Raw genomic sequence first — 24,684 nt, 5'->3', positions numbered from 1 at the left:
TTATCTTTTTTTATTATCTTTTAAAATTTTTTAATTGTGTGGTCCGGGAGGTGGCGCAGTGGTAAAGCTTTGGACTCTCAAGCATGAGGTCCTGAGTTCGATCCCCCGGCAGCACATGTGCCAGAGTGATGTCTGGTTCTTTCTCTCTCCTCCTACCTTTCTCATAAATAAATAAAAATCTTAAAAAAAAAAATTTTTTTTTAATTGTTTTATTTATTGGATAGAGATAGCCAGAAATCAAGAGGGGAGGGGGAGACAAAGAGAGAGACAAAAAGACACTTGCAACATTGCTTCGCCACTTGCAAAGCTTTCCCCTTGAAGGTGGAGACCTGGGGCTTGAACTTGGGTCCTTGTGCATTATAACATGTGCACTCAACCAGGTGTGCCACCATCTGTCCCCAAGCTTTTTTAAACACTCCTTTCTCAACTATGGAAAACAATAGCAATTCTTGTGGGTAACTGTTCTGATTTCATAATGACACTTTAGATGATGAATTGAATAGACAAATGATAGAAAACAAACCCATATACATTTAACATAAGAGTGCTGGTAGAGCAATCCTGATGCCTGGAGGGCCAAATAGAAAAGTGTGAACATATATAAACCATAGCTAAACTAACCTGCTGCAAATTAAAGGTAAAACTTACCAGACCAAAATAGATGCTCTGAATGCCTCAGAATACAATGAAAATGACATTAATTTCCTTTTTTTTTTTTTTTTTAAGTCAGCTGGTTTCAAACACCAGATAAAAAAAAATTTTTTTTGGGGGGTAAGAATCTCAAACTACAGAAGAAGGTTAATTCTACTGCCTATACATCTAGCACTTACCTTCTCAAGTCCCTCTACAGTGGCAGGCAGGCTAATTAAGTCTGAAGCAGACTTAACATTGGCTTTGAGGTGGTTTACTAGAGAAGTCAACAGAGAAATCTGTATAGAAAAGAGAACAAATTGTAGAGCACTTCTTTTACAAACTGTTTAGCTGATGATGCCAACTGATTGGACTGTATGTGTCTCTGTGACACAGAAGTTATATATCCAGCTCATAGTAGTAGAGGTACTACATACCAGTACCCCGGATCAGACTGACTTAAGAACTGGGAGGCAACAGTAATACCTATTCTTCTTTCCCTGTCCAATTTAAACACTATGGCAAAAAGGTAAAGGCAAGTATTATTCTTTACCCTACTTCTGGCAGCTCCAAGTTCCCAAAATTTTAAATCACACTAAAGCTGCAGTGATTACAACACAATCCTTCAACAGCTTGACAGGAATGAAAGTTAATGATCAAAAACCCCCAAGAGATTTCATTTTGATAAAAAATAATAACTTAGCTATTTACTGAACTTTCGTTCCTACCCAAGTGGGGACAATATATTATAAAGTAAAAGCCCATCACCACAAAATATACTCTATAGGAACTGTATCTTGACAACATGAACAGCATTTTCAACTACTTGGGGATTTAGTTTTGGTTTAATAATGTGATTAATATTTCAAACTCAATAGCTCAACCAAAGGACTACTTTTTTCCCTGAAGGGGCTCAATAAATACCCACTGACTCACTGACTGATGTAATACATGTATTAAAATAGGAACTGAATCAAAATAAAATGTGTCTTCCCTTCTGCTATTTAGGGGTAGAATTCTAAATAGCCATACTTTACTCTTCAGTGGGGACTGAGGGATCCTGCATAATGCTCAATTTCAAGTTGTAGAGTTCTAACAATGTTGCAGTGTGGTCTATCCAAAACATTCTTCACTGCTCAGCTCTGGCTTATGGTGGTGTGGGGGACTGAACCTGGGACTATGAAGACTCAAGCATGAGAATCTGTTTGCATAACCATTATGCTATCCACCCCTGCCCTCTTCAATGATTTTTAATGCCAAACTGTTTTCCTGTTCCAATTTCTAGGATGAGGATATGTGTCTATCAAGAATAATTTATATTCAGAGCGGCCTCATAAAGTAACCACTGAAATTTCTGGGTCCTTATTAAACACCTAACAAATTCAAGGCACCACAGAGGCATTGAATTTGTGCCATGCTCTGTGCAGTTTGTAAAATTACTAATTATTCTTTCCTTAACAAATGTTTGGCATTTTTTATGTAGGCATCATGGAGACTGGCAAAGAAGATCATGTGGTTTTATGCTCATAGACTTTCCACTCTAGTAGAAAGTGAGGGGAAAAAAAAAGTATCAGATACAGTAAGATCATGCAAATAATTTAGACAAAGAATTTAAACTTGCTGAATAAATGAACGGCTGGGTATGGATACTCTGCCTGGGTTGGACACTGAGTAAAGGGTACAGGCTAGGTGGTAAGGCAAGCTAAGTACTGAATTGATTCTCCCTCAGCAATAAAATGGCTAAAACAACAAAAACAGTAAAACCTGCTGAACCACCATCTCACAGAGACGTGTAATGGTTTTAAAATGCCAGTCTATAGATTCTTTGATAGTCCCCCTTCTAGAAATGGAACCTAATTTTCATTTTCTTGAGTGTGGCCTGGACTTAGTGACTTATTTAGTTCTAGTCAACAGAACAAAGTGGTAATGAAATAGAGAACTTTAGAAACAAGTTCATAAGAAGGCACTACTCCGAATGGTGGTAGCTAGCTTAATGGTTAATGTAAAGAGAAGCTCATGCCTGAGGTTCCAAAGTCTCAGGTTCAATCCTCCACACCACCATAAGCCAAAGCTGAGCAGTAAAAAAAAAAAAAAAAAGGCACTATGCCTTTCTTCCTTACTCTCTTGGATCACTCACACTGGGGGAAACCATACTGTGAGAACACTCAGCAGCCCTATGTGGAGAGCAGCTCCACATGGACAGGAATGGAGACCTCTTGCCACTGTGTGAGGGTCCTCCAGGCACAATAAAGTCTCCAGATGGGACAGCCTTGGTCAACAACTTAGACACTTACATCTTAGTTTCTTGAGAAAGTTGCTTTCACATTTCTGTACCACAGAAACTGAGATAAATGTTTTTTTTTAAATAAATCTTTTAAAAAATATTTATTTATTCCCTTTTGTTGCCCTTGTTGTTCTATTGTTGTAGTGAGATAAATGTTTTTAACACTTTTAAGTTTGGGGACAAATATGACTAACACTGAAAGACTCCATTACCCCCCCCCCCCCACTCTTTCTTTCCTTCAATCTCAGATAAAGGGAGAGAGCGAGAGAGTTAGAAAGAAGCATTACAGTACAAACTCCATTGTTCCTGGCCTAAGTGCTTCCACGTGGTGCTAAAAGCTTAAACCCAGGTCCTTGTGCCCAGCACAGTGTGCACCTTACTAGAGGAGCCATCTCTTATCTCTTGGCCCCAATAATGAATTTTTTTTTTTTATCTTTTTTTTTTTTTTTAATTTCCTCCAGGGTTATTGCTGGGCTTGGTGCCTGCACCATGAATCCACCGCTCCTGGAGGCCATTTTTTCCCCCTTTTGTTGCCCTTGCTGTAGCTTCCTTGTGGTTATTATTATTGCCCTTGTTAATGCAATTCGTTGTTGGATAGGACAGAGAGAAATCGAGAGAGGAGGGGAAGACAGAGAAGGGGAGAGAAAGATAGACACCTGCAGACAAGCTTCACCGCCTGTGAAGCGACTCCCCTGCAGGTGGGGAGCCGGTGGCTCAAACCGGGATCCTTACGCCGGTCCCTGCGCTTTGCGCCACATGCGCTTAACCCACTGCGCCACCGCCCGACCCCCCCAATAATGAATTTTAATAAGAACTTAACACATGTAATTTTCCTTAAGTGCTCCAAAATATTCAGATTAGCTAATCATTATCAATCCAACTCTATCCATTTATAAACAAATTGGGTGAGGGACTTCAGCACATAGCAAAATAACTATAAACCTAAGAGCAGCAATTAAATCAAAGAGATTTTAATCCTAAGAGGATAAGAATAATATTAAGGTTTCATTGCTCATGGGAGAGTAAACTGGAAGACTTACCTTCCAAAATTTGAAACATTCAAATGCTTTAATTCAGCAACTTTAGTTTTACATTTTTTTTAAACATCTTTTTATTTATTGGATAGAGATAGCCAGAAATTGAGAGGGTAGGGGGAATGAAGGGGGAGAAAGTTAAAGAGACACCTACAGCACTGCTTCACTACTTGCAAAGCTTTCCTCCTTGCAGGTAGGGATGGGTGGTGGTGGTGGTGGTCTTGAACCTAGGTCCTTGCACATTGTAACATGTATGCTCAACCAGGTGTGCCACCATCCAGCCTAGAATTCTAAAATTTTTGTGTGTAGAGATGGAGAATGAGAAGAACAGTGATCCATCATTTATGTTTGCTGACTGTCTTATTAAGTGGTGCATTGGGGATTGAACCCAGCACCTCATGCATGCCAAGTATGTGCTTTTAGTGCTGAACTACCTACCTCCTTGTCCCTAAAACTCTATTCTTGAAGATTACTCATTCATGTGCACAAAGATGTAAGCACAAGACTATTCATTGCTATATTTATAGGAAAATGACATCATATAACTTAGGAAAATGTGTTACATATTTCCTTGGCTGCTCCATTTTCTTTTGTGCCTTCTACTACTATCTTAACATCTTAATCCTAAGGTTCAAGGAAAGGTTCTGCTCCCAAGTATGTTTCATTCGGTGCTCCAAGTGTGTAAATGTCCACCCCAAACTTGATGGGCAAGAAAATGGCTATTTCAAATGCTTTATCAATTGTGATTACCTTCTAGTTACCTGATATTAATCAGAAGTATCTCAAGAATTTTAATTCCCACAAAAATAACCCATGTGGCTCATTGGTGGCTACCATTTCACTCCAAAGCAGAGTAGCTAAAACAAATGTTGGCAGAAATAAGGGACACTCTCCCTAACTACATCCAACACTGCTCTGGTGTCAGATACATTGCAGAATGCAAGAATGAGTTATTATAGAATTTCTCTCTCTAAAAGGCACGTGTTACAATCTTACAAACAGAGCTTAAAAAATTGAATTAAGTAGAAACTATTAATAAAAGTCATGTTACAGCCAGAAGATGAATGATGAGTTTTATGCATGTTACATGACTTTTCATTAGGAAAATTAAAAATAGCTTCTGTAGATCATTTACTTACTAGATCATTTTGTACTGCTGATACAAAATTTAAAATGGGAGCCAGGAGGTGGCTCATCCAGTTGAGTATATCTATTACCATGCTCAAGGACCTGGGTTCAAGCCCCATTATTCCAACTGCAGTGGGGAAATTTCACAAGTGGTTATGCCTCTCTATTTGTCTCTATTTAAAAAAAGAAAAAAAAAGAAAAAAAGTCACCATGAATGATGGAGTCACTTTGCAGACACTGAACTCCAGCAATAACCCTGGTGGTCAAATAAACAAAAAAGTTAAAGCACATGTGCACATGTATCCATAAATTAGGGGAAAATATATACCTTAAAGCAAAAGTACACAATAGTTTGCAATGACCCATTAAGCACAACAAGCAAGCAGAAAAGACGTAAAAAAGACAACATAAAGTACTGAGTCAAATAGTTTCTACTTAGACCTAGATACTCTTCTCACCTACTTCCTATTTCACTTCCCTCAATCACTCCAAGGTTAACCGTGTCAGACAAAGTAAGGACTATAAAAGCTGACTAAGGGCAAGATACCAGCATACTTTAATGATGGCTCCTTTGATTACTACCAGATCACTTCATCTCCTGGGGCCCTAGTCAGGGAATTCTGGGATCCTCACACAGACACAAAGGGCCTAGACCTCTAACAGAGTCCTCTTTTCACTGTCACTGGTCATCTCCACCAGGAACAACATAATGGACCCCTATAGGACGTTGCCCTCAATGTGGATCAACAATGGTAGGGACTTATGCCTTCTCTGAAGGGAGGTTGGACCAAAATACTCTACCACTTGAGGAAGGTAGCAATAGGTGCAGCCTAGAATATTCCTAGCTATGTTTACAGAATGTGAGCTCAGACCTATAGAAATGCAGATGTTACACATGCTTCTACACAGAATAAACCCACAGATCAAATCAATGGGGTTTACAGCTAACAATACTTATATACTTTTCCCATATTTGGGAACTACTCTCTTCCCTCATCCAGCTTTTTAGTCCTATTTCCAACTCTGACATTTCCCTAGACAACCTTTGGTCCACCTGAATATTAGCTGTCGGGCTTAGGCAAAAATTAGTAAAGTCATGGGCCCCTTGGAATATACCTAAAATAAATCTACTAGTTTTTTCCAAAATGGAGACCCCACATCTCATCTGTTACATTCTTACCTTTAGGTTCCTGATTATTAAATAATTTGTTCGTTTTAAAATTTTTTTAAAATTTCTATCATTGTATTTAGGTTTATTTACATTTTTTTTACCTTTTGTTGTCCTTATTGTTTATCCTTGTCGTTGTTGTTGTTATTGCTGTCATTGTTGGATAGGACAGAAAGAAATGGGGAGAGGTGGGGAAGACAGAGAGGGGGAGAGAAAGACACCTGTAGACCTGCTTCACCACCTATGAAGTGAATCCCCTGCAGGTGGGGAGCTGGGGGCTTGAACCGGGATCCTTACACTGGTCCTTGTGCGCTTAACCTGCTGTGCCACCGCCTGGCTCCCAATTTGTTTTTCTTTGTATCTAAATGCTTTTTCAGACACCAAGTTGATGCTACCACGATGCCAACCTGGCTTCCCTGAGTAGACGACCTCACCAATGTACTCTGAAGTCCCACCTCTCCAGAGCCCTGCTGACTAGGGAAAGAAAAGACACAGGTTGGGAGTATGGATCGAACTGCCAATGCTCATGTTCAGCAGGGAAGCAATGACAGAAGCCAGACCTTCCACCTTCTGCACCCTTATAATGATCCAGGGTCCATGTTCCCAGAGAGACAAAGAATAGGAAAGCTTTTAAGGGAGGGGATGGGATACAGAACTCTAGTGGTGGAAATTGTACCCCTCTTATCCTGTGGTCTTGTTGATTTTTTTTTTTTTTAAGACTTTTTAAAAAAATATTTATTTATTCCCTTTTGTTGCCCTTGTTGTCTTATTGTTGTAGTTATTATTGTTGTTGGATAGGACAGAGAGAAATGGAGAGAGGAGGGGAAGACAGAGAGGAGAGGAAGAGATACCTGCAGGCCTGCTTCACCGCCTGTGAAGCGACTCCCCTGCAGGTGGGGAGCCGGGGTTCGAACCGGGATCCTTATGCCGGTCCTTGTGCTTTGCATCACCTGCGCTTAACCCACTGTGCTACAGCCCAACTCCCTTGTTGATATTTTTTAAAGTAAATTTTAAAAAAAGAAAGAAAATGTCACCATGAATGGTGGAGTCATTGTGTAGACACTGAGCTCCAGCAAAAACCCTGGTGGTTAAATAATAAATAATTATGGAAAAAAAAGTTTGATGATGGCAGGGGTAGATAGCATAATGGTTATGCAAAGAGACTCTCATGCCTCAGGCATCAAAATCCCTGGTCCAATCCCCTGTACCACCAAAAGCTAGAGCTGAGCAGTGCCCTGGTAAAAAAGTCTGAAATGATGCTTTTTGCTTTGGAGTTAAAATCAAGTGCTTTTTAGGCAGTAAGTAAATGGAGTAGGGGAGATATCTCACTGTTAGGGGGCAGAACTTGCATTTCCAAGACCCTAAAGGGCTCAGGTTCAAAAGCATCATCACAAACCAGAACTGATGACATTTAGATCTTTTTCTTAAAAATAAGTAAGTAGATATAAGAATAGTAAGGTAAAAAAAAAACCCCAAAATCACTGATGAGTGGTTATGAATCTGTGTAGGGACCTGATATCACATCTTTCCAACCTTGAGTACTTACTAAAGCAACTTTTCAAGTTCTGGGTACCTACTGAATCCTACAGAGGATATAAAGGTAGATGGCAGAATGGAACACTGGAAAGAAAACAGGTACCAAGGACTTGAATATTTTTACTGTTAGCACTGCTGCAAAAGTGTGCATGCATTTTTATTTAATCTCTTTGACCATCAGTTTAATCTGTAAAATGATGATTCCTCCTCCTCCACAGGGCTATAGAAGCAGAAATGAACTTGCACAGTAAAGCACCTAGTAGTAACCTGCACAAACAAGTCACTTAATAAATGGCAGTTATCAGAATAGGGCACCAAAGTAAAAACCCTGTGGTGAGGGGTAGACATGCAGCTTCCTGGGCCGGTGGGGGGTGGGTGGGAAGGATGGGTCACAGTCTTTTGGTGGTGGGAATGGTGTTTATGTACACTCCTAGTAAAGTGTAGTCATTAAATCACTAGTTAATTAATATGAGAAGGGGAAAACTAATTGTATGTCTCGAAGTTTTTAAAACACAGACTGAGTCTTTTTAATATATAGGCTGTGTATTTGATATGCAGACTCTCTCAAAAGCCTAGACCAAGTAGATCAGAAGCAACCAATAGCACAGCTACATACAAAATACTGGGTACTATACAGCAAACTCTAACAAAAGGACTTTTCAAAGTTAACCCAATTACCAAATAATGTGATGATAACATTAACTATCCATTGTCTTTTTGAACCCTAAGACAGCAGGAACCTCACATCTCCACTAGAGAGCCTATATTTCCCCCAGTCCTGGAACCTTAGGATAGGGCCCACTTTCCGGCATGCCTCTCCCAATCCATATCAAATAATATTGCATCTGCCGATCACAACCTAATCAACGCAAGGATTGCCACCTCAACATGCTTCAGCTCAGACTGTGTCCAGAGACTTCACGTGTGGAATGACAACCCTTCAGATTCATTACTTGGGTGAGACCTTTCCTTTCATAGTATTCTCTAATTCCATCCCAGGTGGTTCACTTTCTAACAAAGTCCCAAAACCTAGATATAGACCAGGTTCTGTGAGAGAGAGCATATGTTCACACTCATGCAAACTAGTGCAAAATATATACCTGAAAGCAGAAGTACACTAGAGTTTGCAGTGAGTACCCCCCTAACACTTCCTCTCCACTATTCCAACCTTTGGGTCCATGATTGCTCAACAATTTGTTTGGCTTTGTATGTTAACTCTCTTTCAGCCACCAGGTTCCAGATGCCATCAGGATGCCAGCCAGGTTTCCCTGGACTGAAGACCCCACCAATGTGCCCTGGAGCTCTGCTTCCCCAGAGACCCACCCTACTAGGGAAAGAGAGGCAGACTGGGAGTATGGACCCACCAGTCTTGTCCATGTTCAGCGGGGAAGCAATTACAGAAGCCAGACCTTCCACCTTCTGCAACCCACAATGACCCTGGGTCCATGCTCCCAGAGGGACAGAGAATGGGAAAGCTATCAGGGGAGGGAATGGGATGGGGATATAGAGATTGGGTGGTGGGAATTGTGTGGAGTTGTACCCCTCCTATCCTATGGTTTTGTTAATTTATCCTTTCTTAAATAAAAAATAAAAAAAAAAAGAAATAATGACACTCTGAAGTCATAGCCTCAGGCAAACAGATGACAAGTGTAATTTACTTAACACTGTTGAATTCTGGAGTCTCTAATAATTATCTCTGTCTTCCTTTGCCTTCATTTATCCACCTCACCTCTTCTCTGTTCATTTTCTTTAATTTTAAAACCAAAATTCCACCATTTTTGTCTGAGTTTTTTTTTTCAATTTGAGCTGTCTCCCATCAATGTCAAATTTTTATTTTCTGTGTCCATGCTAACTATTCCTATAGCCACTTTCTGAAAGAACTATGAAGTGAAAACTTAAAGATAATATTGAATGTTGATTGTTCTTTTAAAAATAACATTTTCTTTGCATTGTAAAATTTAGATGAATAAAAATATCATCTCTCAAAAAAATAAATGGCAGTTATCAACTTCACTGTCATCATAATCTTTGTTGTCATGCTTAAAATTTAGAGCACAGTGTATACTTTTCTCAAGTAATTAGATGCATATATAGAAGGTGTCTGGACCAAATGCCAAAAAAGGATGCAGAACATCCGATGGGCAAAGGTCACTCATGATCCTGGATATGGCTCTTGTTGATATGTACTGATTTCTGGCCTATACCTGCCAAACTAGAACAATGATGAACTATGAAAACTCCCTGAGTATACCATCTTTTTCATTCACCAATGCTTTTGCGTACACACACACACACACACACACACACACACCTTATTATTACAGTAATTATATTTTAGGAAGTCAGAGCAAACCTTGGACTAGTGAATACTGAACCATTACATCTAATGGAAATAGGATTGCATTCCTGAGAATTCTCTAGCCACAAGATTTTCATCCACAAATTAGTATAATATATAATGGTACTTTATTTGTGCTTTATTTAAAGACATCTTATTTAATTTAGATTGTAGAATTTGTGCCTGAGTGAATCCTAACTAACACATGTATTTCCTCTCTAAGGTACATCACAGCTTTCTTGCACTTAGTAATAATACTAGACAGCACTTTAGAACTATGCTTGAGGGACATTTTAAGTGGCACAATAACCAATACACACGCACACACGTACACGTACACGCACGCACACATGCACACACACACACACACAATCACTGAATATGTTGTAAAATTTACAGCATAAGAGCTGGAAAAAGGCAGTACCACCTTGTTTGACCTCAACTGACTTATTTGACTACAGATGATTCAAAATGTCACTGTACCTATTAGTGAATGACTATAAAAGCAACAAGGGTTACAAACAAATTTTTAGCAAGTAATTGTGTCTACAAATATGGCATCTGCAAATAATTAAGTATCATCTTTACTAATGTTTTACCTAGGATACTCTTCTGTTCTGCAGAATTTACTTGGTCAACTTTTATTTGCCTTTTAAGGACTCAGCTAAAGTTTTCTTTTTGTTTTGAATCCAAGCCCTAATTCTGTAAGAGTAGTGCATTAGACATTAATTGAAGGAATGTTCTTCAAAGAAAGGGGAGACTAACTTCTGATAATGTTTGAGATTTAATGGAGTCAGAGATTTTTTTAAAAAATATATTTATTTATTTATTTATTCCCTTTTGTTGCCCTTCTTTTATTGTTGTAGTTATTATTGTTGTTGTTGATGTTGTTGGATAGGACAGAGAGAAATGGAGAGAGGAGGGGAAGACAGAGAGAAGGAGAGAGAGACAGACACCTGCTGACCTGCTTTACCGCCTGTGAAGCGACTCCCCTGCAGGTGGGGAACTGGGGGCTCGAACCGGGATCCTTCCCCCGGTCCTTGTGCTTTGTGCCACCTGCACTTAACCCGCTGTGCTACCGCCCGACTCCCGGAGTCAGAGATTTAATAGAAAAGTAAATGCAATTTTAACTACTAGCTTACAGATTTCAAAACAAAATGATTTTAACTTTTTTTTCAAACTGATGGCTTATTTTCTATCAGGATACCTTAACTTCAATTTACAGTGATAAGAACAGTTCTTGTCAAGTGATAATATTATACATTTTCTTGTTGTTTGTGCCACTTAGAATTACTTTAAAAAATTGCCACTGAAAGCATTTTAACTGACAGAGCTGTCAGACATGGAAACATGTTTAAATACTAATTTTATTTTTATACCTATTTTGGTTTAGGACAAATGCATCTTACTTGAACAGGCCATTAGAGACAATGTAACATTAATTTTAGAACATCAGAGTGGTGAGCTCCCTTTATATCTCTCCTTCCTCAACACCCATCTTTGTGCACCACACCAGCAAAGAATTCTTCTGCACCGGGTTGGCTCCATCAGTTAGTACCATCACCTTTGCAGCTAAAATATCAATAGAAGGAGTTTCAGTTAAGTCTCCCAGTTAAAAGTATGAAGTCCTCAGACTGCTAAAGGAACTCTCAAGTACCTGCCCTTTTTGCATTAACAGGCAGGCCAAGGATGAAACAATTCTTTTGTTTCCAGATTGCTGGTTATAGAGCACTCAGAAACCAAAACAAAAGGCAAAGATTTGAAAAGCTGTGCATCCTCTCATAACAGGTGTCAACCTCCCCTTTGTCTCTTCTTGTAACAATTTATAAGAATATGGGAAACTCTCTCTTCATCCTGTAGGATCTCACCCTGCCTTGGTGAAATAGCTAATTATCTACATAGAATCCAAGGTTTGCATTAGCAAGAGACACGAGTTACCCCACAGTGCTTCACTATGGTCTACTTTTACTTGATGTTATCTTGGCCAATCAAACCACTCATTTCCCTAGTGAACAGAAGCGAAGGTAACAGTTTATCTTATTGTTCTGGGAAAAAAGGACTAAACACTTGCTTTTCTCTAACTACTTAAGAGTCCAAAGATAAATGATAATGACTAGATATGAGGTGCTGCAACTCATCAACTACTTTGTGAAAAATTAAAAGATTAAAATAGACTGGAATAGAAAATAAGGTAAGGGGCCAGTGGTGGTACACCTGGTTGAGCGCACACATTACAGGGCACAAGGAACTGGGTTCAAGTCCCTGGTTCCCACCTGCAGGGGGGGAACTTCACAAGTGGTGAAGCAGGGCTGCAGGTGTCTGTCTCTTTTCCTCTCTGTCTTCCCGTACCCTCTGGGTGTCTCTATCCAATAAATAAAGATGGAAAAAACTAAAAAGAAAAAAAAAGAAAGTATTATAAGCATCACAATATTAGGGGTAAGCTATGATTCTCAAAACCTTTTCAGTTACATATTTATGTGTGAGCTTGTTGAATAATGATAAAACATTTTTTACTACGGGTTCCAGGCAAAAATTTTAAAGTTAGTATTCTAGGTCAATTATCTCTGGTTTTGAGTGCTGAACTGCCTTTCCCCTGAACTACCACTGAGAGGCAGGGTAGCTTCAAAACATTTACAAGCACTTTATTCTAGCACAGTGCTCTTAGCTCTGCAACCCCACTCCAAAGAAGAAAAATTCTTGGTCCCAATAAGGAAAGCCCATCTGTTATTAAGCACTTGCAGGTGCATCATTCACCTGTTGCTCGAATTTTCTTTTTGGTGAGCATGCCTTTCCTAACTAAATTGCAAAAACTAGGGCAAAGGCTGCAACTCTGACACCTCATACAGATGAGATGCTCAATCAATATTTCTTGAATAAGCCCTTTCCCATAGCAGTGTCACTCTTATGTAACCAATATCTACTGAGATATGGACAATTTAGGCACTGGAAAATTTTTTGTTCTAGGCTTGCTTGGTCAAGCTATTTAATTTTCTTTGCCACCTCCTACTGTGCTGATCTAGAATAACTATCACTAGTCATAGGTCTTCAGATTTGTTTTAGTTCAGTGTATAGCAAGCATTACATTCCAAGGCTATATCTAAGTTTGCAAACTCTATTTTTTTATAAATAAACTTTCATTAGTCAATAAATCCAGGCTGCCCATATTTCTTGAGGGTTAGATGATAGGCTTTTTAAAATCTGATAATTACACCACTCCTAAGGAAAAGCTGATTCAAGAATTTCTCACTATCTCTAAGACTTTCCTATTTGACAAAACTGTTACTTTGCAGAAAGGGTTAATTTTTAAGTATTTGGTAACTACCAATACTTAATAATTGCATAACTACGAATATTACCTACCATATGTGATTTCAATATATAAAACAACATTTCAAAAAGCAATATGGTGTTCCCTATACGTATGTATTCATTTTAAATAAACAAAACTGAACATTTACAACATCTTAGAGATGAAATTATATGTGTGCTACCTGCTTATTCATGTCTGTGATATTTATCCACACTTTGTTCAAGCCCAAATCTCCAGATTCAATCTTCTCAAGTTGCTTTTGCTTGCTGAGTATTTCTTCATTAAGTTTGGGGATTTCTTGGAATGAACTTTTTTGATTAGATTCCACTAGAAACAAAAATAAGAATAATCACAAATAGTCAAAGTTTTCTCATTGCTCCAAGTTGAAAAATGGTCATTCTCTAGGAAAAGAAGTTAGATTAATACTAAAAGTTAATTCCGGAAGGATAGTGACTGAATTAATATTTATCAACTATACTACTCTTATTTTATGTAAATATGCATCTTTAACACTTAAGCTTCATATTTTTAATTTTTTTTAATTTATAAAAAGGAAGCATTGACAAAACCATAGCATAAGAGGGGTACAACTCCACACAATTCCCACCACCAGAACTCTGTATCCCATCCTCTCCCCTGATAGCTTTCCTATTCTTTAACCCAGGGAAGACTGGTTGGCTCCATTTTAACTGGGGCTATTTTGGTACTGGTAATACAACTTTTAAAAGTCAGGAGGCTAAAATTAACTGCAAAGAACATCAACAGAAAGAGCTGGAGTTGAATATGAACTCTAATTTACTATGATTTTTCAATCAACTGCCAAAATTCTTTGAGCTCAGTTTTCTCATTTACTGACACAGGTAAAACATATTTTATAAGATAATTAAAAGTAAATGAAAAGATGACTACAAAATACCAGGCAGTTGGTCAAGCATACAATAAATGATAAATATTAACCAGTTCAATTAAGGAATTTTTTATTAGTCACTAAAAATTTGTAAGCTTTATCCCTTTAATGTTCAAGCTGATGTTGTAAGCAATGCATCAATAGATGCGTAAGTCCACTTTTATTTTTATCAATTTGGTCAAATATAAGATGGGTTTCTACCACTTTTTCAAGTACAGTTATGAGTACTATCATTAAATCTTTTTAATAAACAACAGTGCTTTTGTAAATCAACCCAAAAGCTCAGAAATAGACAATAAAGGAACACATTAGGGAAGCATAAAGTGACATCTGGCCTTTCTGCTGAGTAACAGAATCTCCTGAAAGATTTAGAGATTTGTGAGTCTGAAGGTAAGAGGCCTGAAAGAGTGCTTTCTTTTCTTTCTTTGAAGAGTACTTTTTTTTTCTTTTCACATAAAATAAAAATGAAAATGGTTGGTCCTGCAAAATAAAACCTACATAGTGCTTTAAAGCTGTAGACTACTTGCATAGCTTTCTTTAAAATAAAATATTGCATAAGAAACAAATAGAAAAGAATTTACTAAAATGTATGCTCCAAGACATTTTCCTGTTGATTTCTGTGTGACAGGCACTTACCTGACACAACTGAGGCAACCAGTAAATATTACTGACTGCATAAATCTGGCCTTTGCTTACTTCCCAACTATGTTTCCCCATCACATTATCCATGTCCTCATTGTACTTTCTAGCCAAACTCATTTTTCTTTTTTTTTTTTTAAAGATTTTATTTATTTATTTATGAGAAAGATAGGGGAGAGAGAGAAAGAACCAGACATCACTCTGGTACATGTGCTGCCAGGGATTGAACTCAGGACCTCATGCTTGAGAGTCTAGTGCCTTAGCCACTGCGCCACCTCCTGGACCACGCCAAACTCATTTTTTTGATAGCAGTTTCTTTAAGCCTCAGTGACTCTGCAAACACTCTTTTGTCTAAATGTTTTTTTGGCTTGCCCCTTCTTTCTGATACCAGAGCCTAGTTAGTGTCTTCCAAGATTCAACACAAGTAGCTAGCTGGGTCTCCACTTTTAATCACTACCATCTCTATACTACTTCCAAACACTACCAACCACTTAACATACTGTGTTGTAAACTACTGACTTGTCTATCTCCTTCATTAGATTGAGAGAGCTGCTTGAGGAGAGGGACCAGATCTTACTGGACCCAGGGGCCAGTACAATACTAGGTATAAAGAAGCACTAAAATGCTTGCTCAGTGAAAAAATTGTAGGGTATGAAATGGAGTTAAAATCCAACAAAAAGTCAACAAACAATGACCCCAAAATTGAGGATGGTATTCGTAGTCCTATTACAAATAAGTTCACTACCTGAAGATTTAGATTTACTAGTTAGAAGAAATTAGATGATTTTATTCATTTTCCAAAAATGAGTCAACAGATTTCTTTATAAATAACAGATGTCTCCAAATAGTTTTAACGTAATGTTTGATTTACACATGGAATGCAAGAAGTAGTCTATCTTATATAATAAGAACAGTTTAGGAAACTAAATTAATATAGCACTTAGCATTTTACTGAATTTCTTTTTACATTTTTAGAAAAATTCATCCCACCCAAAGCTGCCACTCTCCAGTAGTCACCATTCCAAGAGGGTTTAGAAGAAGTCCTTCTCTTTCCTGCAATTTATATGAATTAAGTAGAAAAAAAAAGTAGAAGAAGAAAGGCAAACAAATAATCTGGGTTACAATTATTAACTAATAATTAATATACAAAGCTGAACAAGTCCTTAAAACACACTATATCCTGAGGATTGTAAAAGTCAAGGGAGGAAATATTTATCATTTGGCTTGCTGTTTTTTTTCTTTTAGCAGAAACAAGCCAAGTCAAAACACCCTTATAGCACATATAGGAAGAAGCAAACAAAATAATTTAGGATTACTAATTCATTTTCTTCCAACATGGAGAGCAACTCATATTAATATTCAAAAGAATTTGCCTAGCTTTCTTCTTAATCTTTAAGATCAGGAAACGGATTGCTTATGTACATACATTTCACACATAACACATACAATGCCAGTAGCAATATTTTATACATTTATGCCTTTTTAGTTTCAAATTTTAATGTAATTATTTGACTTGTTGAGTTTCTGTCACATGCTCAGTCACCACTCACTCAGATCTAGAGCACATAAGAGACGCCGAAGCTTTCAATCTAGTGAGGAGCAAAGTCCCATCATGGAATGACGATATAATGTGACAGATGTTATGACAGAGGAATGCCCAATGTGCTTTGGTAGCACAAATACAAATTTGTGTTTTATGGATGGGAAAATATGGATGGACTCAGAAAGAATTACTTGTCTTATTTTTATAGCTCATAACAAGCAAGCCAGTATTCAACAGTCAAACCTTCTGCTGCTATGACTCGTACTCTTTCCAGTATATTCTAGCTGCCAGATACATCTTAATGCCTTCACTAACACAAGACCATTTTAAAATTCTGTACTGGACCACTAAACTGTTACTACTTGTCTTTCCCTTTACTTGAACATTAAAAAAATATTTTATTTATTTATTTAAATTATGATAGAGATAGAGAGAAATGGGGTGAGAGAGCCTAAGAAAGAAGGAGATATCCAACTTGAAGCCTGACCCTACAGACCAATTTGGGTAACAGTTGAGAGAATACTCAAAGGTTGAGAGAATACTCAGCTTTAACAGTTGAGAGAATACCAAGCTGATCAGATAAAGAAGGCGTTATAAAAGCTGGGAAAGGGCAACAGAGTAGCTCACTTAATGGTGGCCTCTTTGGTCACTACCAGGCCACCCCATCACCTGGGGCCCATGTCAGGGTATCCTAGGATTCCCCTGCACATATGATGGGCTAGACCTTTAACAGAGCCCTCTCTCCATTATCACTGTTTACTTCCATCAGAAATGTCACCATAAGCCTTTTGAAGGGTCTCTCCAGGACTTTGCCCTTAGTATAAAGTAGCAATGGTAGGGATTGTCCCACTCTTTGAAAGGAGGCTGGGTCAGCCTACTCTGACACTTGAGGAAGACTGATCCTGAAATGAGTACAGTCTAGAATGTTCTCAGCTGTGACCATGGACTGATGGCTCAATCTGACAGGGACTTGGAGGTTAAATAGGATACTGCACTAAATGTGAATATATATATAGGTCCAGGGTCAGATGGATGTGGTACACAGCTAACTGTATTTATATATTTTCTTCACATTTGGGAGGTACTCTCTGTACTATTCCAGCTTTCTAGTTCTATTCTCAATTCTGACTATATCTTCCCAGACAATATTTTTAGTCCACCTCTATGTTAAAATCATGGGCCCCAAAGACATTCCTAAAATAGACTTCCTAGCTTCTTACCACCTAAAGTCCCTATTCTCACCTGTTCTATCCCTACTTTCTGGTTCCTATTTATTTAACATTTTATCCTGCCTCATAACTTAGTGCCTTTCAGACACCAAGTTGTAGATGCTACTAAACTGCTTGAGCAGATGGTCTCACCAATGTGTCCTGGAACCTCACCTCTCCAGAGCTCTGCCCCACTAGGGAAAGATAGAAACAGGCTAAGGGTATGGGCCCACTTGCCAATACCCATGTCCTGTATAGAAGCAGTTACAGAAGACAGACCTCCTACTTCCTGCACCTCAAAAAGAATTTTGGTCCATATTCCCAAATGGGGAGTAATACTAGGGGAAAAATGACTAGAGGGCTGAAACCTCCATCAGGACCCAGAGAAAAAAGAAGAAAAAAGGAAAGACATTAAGAAGTAGTAGTAAGTTGTAGCTGTGAGTTAACATGGAAGAAAAGATAGGACCATGGGGGGGGGGGGCAGGAAGAGAAACACACACGTAGTTATATAAATAATAGTCAACCTATATCTGTGACCTTGGGAGAACCACTACAGTTTCTTTTTAAATCTTTAAATTCTACTTTTATTTATTATTGGGTAGAGACAGAAACTGAGAAGGAAGGAGGAGGTAGCGAGCGAAAGAGACAGAGACATCTGCAGCCCTGCTTCATCACTTATGAAGCTTTCCCCTGCAGGTGAGGACCAGGAGCTTGAACTTGGGTACTTGCACATTGTTATGTATGCACTTAACTAGGTGTACCAAGCGCCTGGCCTCAAACCACTGTAGTTTCCAATGAAGGGAATGGGGACACAGAACTCTGATGGTGGGAATGGTATGGAATTGTACCTGTTATTTTGTCATTTTGTAAATCACTAATAGAAGTAAAAGAAAAAAAATAAAAAGGCTAAGAAAAAAAGATACACTTGTAGCCTGCTCTACTACTTGTATAGCCTTTCTGCTGCAGATGGGGACTAGAGACTCAAACCTGGGTCATTGAACATGGTAAATTGTGCACTTTTCCACTTGTTCCACTGCCTTGCCCCTTTACTTGAGCATTTGTTTTATAGCTGAGTGTAAGAGAGGGATGGCTGGGAATAAGCTTTTCTATAGAATGACTGTGTATATTCTGAAGTACTTGGCTCTGTAAAAATAACAGTGAAGTGTTTGAAGGCTAGCCCGTATTTTAAGGATCAAGTTATTTCTTGACCATAAGGAACAACACTAAAACCTGCTTTTTTTTTTTTTTTAAGATTTTATTTATTTATGAGAAAGATAGGAGGAGAGAGAAAGAACCAGACATTATTCTGGCACATGTGCTGCCAGGGATCGAACTCAGGAGCCCATGCTTGAGAGTCCAAAGCTTTATCACTGTGCCACCTCCCAGACGACAACACTAAAACCTGCTTTATTTCTCTTTCAGATATTTCAGCAATCCTGTTTCTTTTCCTTACAAATGTCGTAGAATATTTATTCATCTAAAGTACAAAGGCCTCTGAATTCCTCAAGGTATCCTTAAGCCAGATTTTCTTATTTGAGTCAGTAGATCCTCTTGAGAACTAAAATGAACTTACTGAAATATAATTAAAATAGATCAAAGACCAGAAGAAAGATTAGTGAAGTTTAAAGAGATTGACCTCATTTATCCAAGACAATGATTTTCACACAATCTTAGGCAAGTGGTCTACAACGGTTCAGTCTATGAACTGCCTAGGCTCTCTGCCCCACCACCTAACTTCCTCTAGGAAGTCCTGCTTTAGACAACACAAGTCTGACCTTTCTTTCTTTCTTTCTTTCTTTCTTTCTTTCTTTCTTTCTTTCTTTCTTTTTTTAATTTTTAAAATCATCTTTATTTATTGGGTAGTGGCAGTCAGAAATCTAGAGGGGAGGGGGAGATAGTCGGGGAGAGAGAGAGACACCTGCAACACTGTCTCACCACTCGCAAAGCTTTCCCCTGCAGGTGGGGACCAGGGGCTTGAACCAGGGTCCTTATGCACTGTAACATGTGCGCTCAACCAGGTGCACCATCACCTGGCCCCCAGGTCTGACACTTCTATTGCAACAAATCAGTGCCAACAAAGCAGCCAGACTGACAAGTCTAAATCTGCTTCACTCAAGCTAGCTGGCAATTGTCAAAGTCCCAGAGGAATGTTACTCAGCAGTAGAAAGCAGCTCTCATAGTTCAGTGTAACTCCTGGCATGTCCTGTAAACAATATTTCTAGGGACTGGTCTTCATGAGTGCTCAAAAAGCACTTGGTTAGTTTAATTCCAAGGTTTGTAACATGTATACACTTTAAATATATTTTTCTAAATAAAGTAATGCTTTGAAAAGTTCATTTAAGGTATAAATTATGCAGGTGTCCTATAAACACAGGCACAGAGCAGTCAGAAAAACGACTCTAGAGAATGGAGCAATGTTTTGAAACGTATAAACAACTGCTTTATGTGATCAAAACAAGCTGTAGCACAAACCTAAGAGGCCCACCCAACTAGTTACTGAAGGAAAGTGTTATAGCCAGCTATCTCCAGTTATTTATAAGCAAAAACACTGTTTCTGGAAAGCTCACTCTCAAGTTTTTTTTTTTTTTTTTGTCATTTCTTACAAAGAAAACACTCACCTTAAATAGGCCAGGATGATTCTGGCAGAGATACGCAACTTACCCAATCCTGAATCAGAAGCTCAGAAGGAAAATCAAAGTTAGTATTGCAACATTTTTTTTTCAAGGAACGTAACTAGGAATATCATTAACGCACCAAAGATTAACTGTCCCAAAGTAATGTTCAAAGTAGAAAAACTGCAGTAGCAAAGAGTAGATAGAGGTAAAAGAAAACTAGGATGTTATGATCTCCTATGACTTACTATGAATAGTAGGAAAACAATTCTAATTCCAGTGCTAAGACCAGACTTGTTTATGATATATATTTTTTCTTTATAATATTATAAGTCTGGTGGTCAGTTTTCTGGTGTACTAATGCTGTTAAATTTATTTATAATTAATTTAAAACTGGTTCCTTAGCTGATAAAGCTAACTGTCTGTCAGTTTTGGCATATGGGATACCAGAAATTGAACCTGGGACCTTACACATGCAGGTCCTGTGCTCTACTGCTGAGTTGTCTCCCTGGTCCAAAAATCAACTCTTGAAATTTAGAACCAAAGACCAGTATTGCTAAAGGAAGGTGTTTATATTACACGAGGCTGAAATTACCCAAATGCACTTTTTAGGAAAAGTACTTTACATGTGCAGAATGCAATTTCATTTATTTATTTTTTAATTTATTTTTTTTTTAGAATGCAATTTTATAATTAAGAATAATGTATGGTGTCTAAGGAGAAAACTGACAACATCCCCACATTCTTTCTCAAACGGACTTGTGAGGAGGAAGGGAACTGTACAATGCTATTATCACCTTGCTATACTTGGGGAAGTACAAAGTGACAGCAGGTGAAGGTTGACCAAGGTTCTAGACTCCTGGACCATAGCCCTGCCATTCTGTACTGTAAGCATCAACTACAATGCCATTATTTCAGATACTACTTGTTCTAATGGTACACAAAACAAATACTACTTAAAACAAATTGGGGGGGCTGGGTGGTAGCGCAGTGAGTTAAGCGCACATGGTGCAAGGCACATGGACAGGCACAGGGATCCCAGTTCGAGCCCCCGGCTCCCCACCTGCAGGGAAGTCACTTCACAGGCAGTGAAGCAGGTCTGCAGGTATCTCTCTTTCTCTCCCCGTCTTCCTTTCCTCTCTCAATTTCTCTCTGTCCTATCCAACAATGACAACAATAATAGTAACTACAACAGCGATAAACAATAAGGAAGGGCGACAAAAGGGAAAAAATAGCCTCCAGGAGCAGTGGATTCGTAGTGCAGGCACCCAGCCCCAGCACAAAACAAAACAAACAAACAAAAAACAAATTGGGGCTGGTGGAATAGCTCACTTGGATAGTGTGTCACCATATGCATGACACAGGTTCGAGCCTGGTCCCCACAGTATTAAAGGAAGCTTCATGGCTGTGGTCTCTTTCACTCCCTTTTTGTATCTCTACCAAAAAAAAAAAAGGTAATAATTGTTATCATACTTAAGCTGACAGCTAAAAGTAGAAAAGTGGTGGAAACAATGTGTAATTGTTTCGTTTTGTCAGAGTGCGCAAAACTCTTAATTCAGCATGGCTCCTTTTCTCCTAGGACCTGGAAAAAACCCCAAGATTATATTCTGAAAAAGGCAACTACTTACTTGTTCTGAATTTTTCCTTGAGTGAATCCAGATCCTCCTTCAAAGCCACCTGCATCCACACCAAACCAATGCAGGCCACCACACAAGCCACAAGGATGACAAAAGCACAAAGGGGATAGCAGATTTTACAGCATCGGAAATAGTCTCCCCTAATGAATCAGGAAAACAAATTAAAAAAGAAATACATGTGATTAAAAGTTTAGCTTTATTAGAAATAGCATATTTAGGTCACCATGCAATTCCCTTTTTAAAAAAAATTTTTTTTAACATTTATTCCCTTTTGTTGTCCTTGTTGTTTTATTGTTTTAGTTATTATTCATGTCATTGTTGTTGGACAGGGCAGAGAGAAATAGAGAGAGGAGGGGAAGACAGAGGGGGAGAGAAAGACAGACACTTGTAGACCTGTTTCACCACCTGTGAAGCGACTTCCTTGCAGGTGGGGAGCTGGGGGCTCGAACCGGGATCCTTATGTTAGTCCTTGAGCTTTGCGCCACCTGCGCTTAACCCGCTGTGCTACCGCCTGACTCCCGCAATTACCTTTTCTAATGAATAGATAGTTGATTTTTCAGGGAGCATAGTGCCACATGTAAATTTGAACAGCAGGCTGAGAATGACTAAATTATACCATCTGTAAAGAGTTCACCTATTGAACACTGTGGTTTCAAACTTCACCTGACACAGAGTTCCTGTAGGCCTCAGTCATAGGAAGCACCTGTGCGCACTGCAGCCTTCTGCCATCACCATTAAGTCTTTGAAGATAATTCAAGTTAGGGAAGTGTACAAACCAGAGCATCTCTGCAATTTTATCACTGCACTGTTATTTACCTATTTATCCAACGCACTCTTCAATATACACTCAATTCAAGGGATATTCTCAGTTTATTGACAACTTTTTTTTTCTTTTTTCGTCACTGAGGACTCATGCATGTGCAATTTCACTCCTTACGGCTGACTTTCCCACATAGAAAGAAAGAAAGAGATAGAGAGGGAAAGACACTCCAGCACTAGAATTTACTCTGGGGGCACAGCTGCACCCATGTAGTACTGGAGTGCAAATTTATGCCATAGCATACACAGCAAGGCAGGCACTCTATTAGGTGAATGATATGGAACTCCAGTCTCTTCATTAAAAAAACAAGTGCCACTGCAAATGAAATGAAAGAAATAGGAAGCAAATGTTTACGTGGATACCGGGTACACTCCAGCTTATCAACTCAGAAGAAGAAAGCTTATAAAGGAGTTAGACTTCACACTAAATTTCAACCAGTATTCAAGTTCTAAACTAACCCAAGAGGGTCACCATTCCAGCTGGACGATTCTATTTCACATCTTCACCCTCCATGGCTAACAAAGTTCATTAGAAACTAAACTCTTTCTTAAAACTTAAGAGGATACAGGCAGACATTCTAACAAATGCAAACCAAGCAAAGGATTCAATCTCTTCGCATTCCAACCTGACTGGCTCCTGCCTCCTACATTCTCAGTAGAATATCCTTTTCATTTAGTTTGTTTGCTGAAAGGGTACTTGGGCACCTCAAGGTTTCCTTCAGCTGAATCCTCCCCTCTCCCCGCTCAATCCTCAATGTTCTATAACCTCACTGCTGAAATCAGTCTACTGGTTGCACCATCCGAAAGTGATTTGGGGAAAAGTCGCCTCTTTTTACTCCCTAATTTCCATCTACTCTCAAGGCCCATGCTTTCTACAATTTGTCATGTTCCCTCACCACCAACACTGACTCGGAAGGGCAGAAAATAATTCGCAGCTTTGAAGTGCCCATTCCTCCTATACTTTAAAAGGCACAGTCCCCAGAAGCGTCTTTACTTCTCTGTCCCAGTGTTAACTTCTTTTCTCCTCCCAACTTGGTCTCTCCGGGCTCTGGGGACCCCAACTTCATAAGCCCATCTTGGTCTCAGAGTTCTTCCTCCAGCAAGAAACAGATTTCTAAGTTTGGTCTTCCATTCAGATTCTGAATTTACCTTCTTGGTGTCATTTTCTCCTTTCTGGGCTCCCCTCCTCCCCTCCCACTCCTGCTCCAAGGCCCACGCTCTCATTTTTCCTGAGAACTCTCTTGCCCCATCCACCGTGCGGAGGAGATGCCCTTTCCCTCCCACCTCTCGCCCTCCGCCCTGTATAACTCACTTGACGCAGCGAGAGCGATTCCCGACCCCGAATTCCTCTTCCTCCTCTGAGCTGGACTCGGAGTCCGAGTCCGGAGGCTCAGTGCGAAGCAGGCGATGGCCCGAGCCCTTCTTAGGTTTCTTTCTCCTGCTGTCCCCAGCCAAGCCAATCAATGCATTGAGTTCTTTGCGCTTTTTCATCTTCTTGTGGGGAGTGAGCGGACCACCCACTCCTGAGCTGCCAGGTTCGTACCCGACGCCCAGTTCTCTCGCCGTCTTAGAGCTGCCTTCCAGGGTGGGGAACACCGGGCCAGAGCCCCCCGGTCACTCCCACCCAGGGGTGGGACTGACCAAATCCGCCGGGGGCTGGAGAACGGAGCCCAGGGAAAGCTGCCACCCAGACACACAGAGGAGTCACATAGAGATGAGCAGGAAGCTGGTGATGCAAATGGGTAAGGCCGTGGGCATGAGGCGTCAGTGGCTCAGGAGGCTGTGAAGGAGGCGACCTCCAAGATGATATAGAGTCAAAAATGAGAGACCGTCGGCCCTGATGAGTAGTTAGTCTTCCTAAGGTTACTCCAGAGACTGGGGGAGGGCGCAC

The 24,684-nt window shown here is 39.4% G+C and overlaps 1 protein-coding gene across 2 annotated transcripts in view; it reads right to left on the bottom strand.

The window, feature by feature from the left end:
* The window catches only part of EFCAB14 (EF-hand calcium binding domain 14), a 43,662-nt gene extending 19,378 nt beyond the window's left edge, over positions 1–24,284 (bottom strand). For both annotated transcript variants that reach the window (XM_016187369.2, XM_016187370.2), the window contains exons 1-4: positions 24,106–24,284; positions 21,966–22,114; positions 13,610–13,755; positions 831–929 (exon numbers count right to left, since the gene is read on the bottom strand). In XM_016187369.2, coding sequence (XP_016042855.1) covers positions 831–929; positions 13,610–13,755; positions 21,966–22,114; positions 24,106–24,284 — 573 coding nt within the window. The remainder of the gene's footprint in view (positions 1–830; positions 930–13,609; positions 13,756–21,965; positions 22,115–24,105) is intronic.
* Between the last annotated feature and the right edge of the window lie 400 nt (positions 24,285–24,684).

This window comes from Erinaceus europaeus, chromosome 13 (genome assembly GCF_950295315.1).
Source record: "Erinaceus europaeus chromosome 13, mEriEur2.1, whole genome shotgun sequence".
NCBI classification, from domain to species: domain Eukaryota; kingdom Metazoa; phylum Chordata; class Mammalia; order Eulipotyphla; family Erinaceidae; genus Erinaceus; species Erinaceus europaeus.
This window is presented reverse-complemented; position numbering and strand designations above follow the sequence as displayed.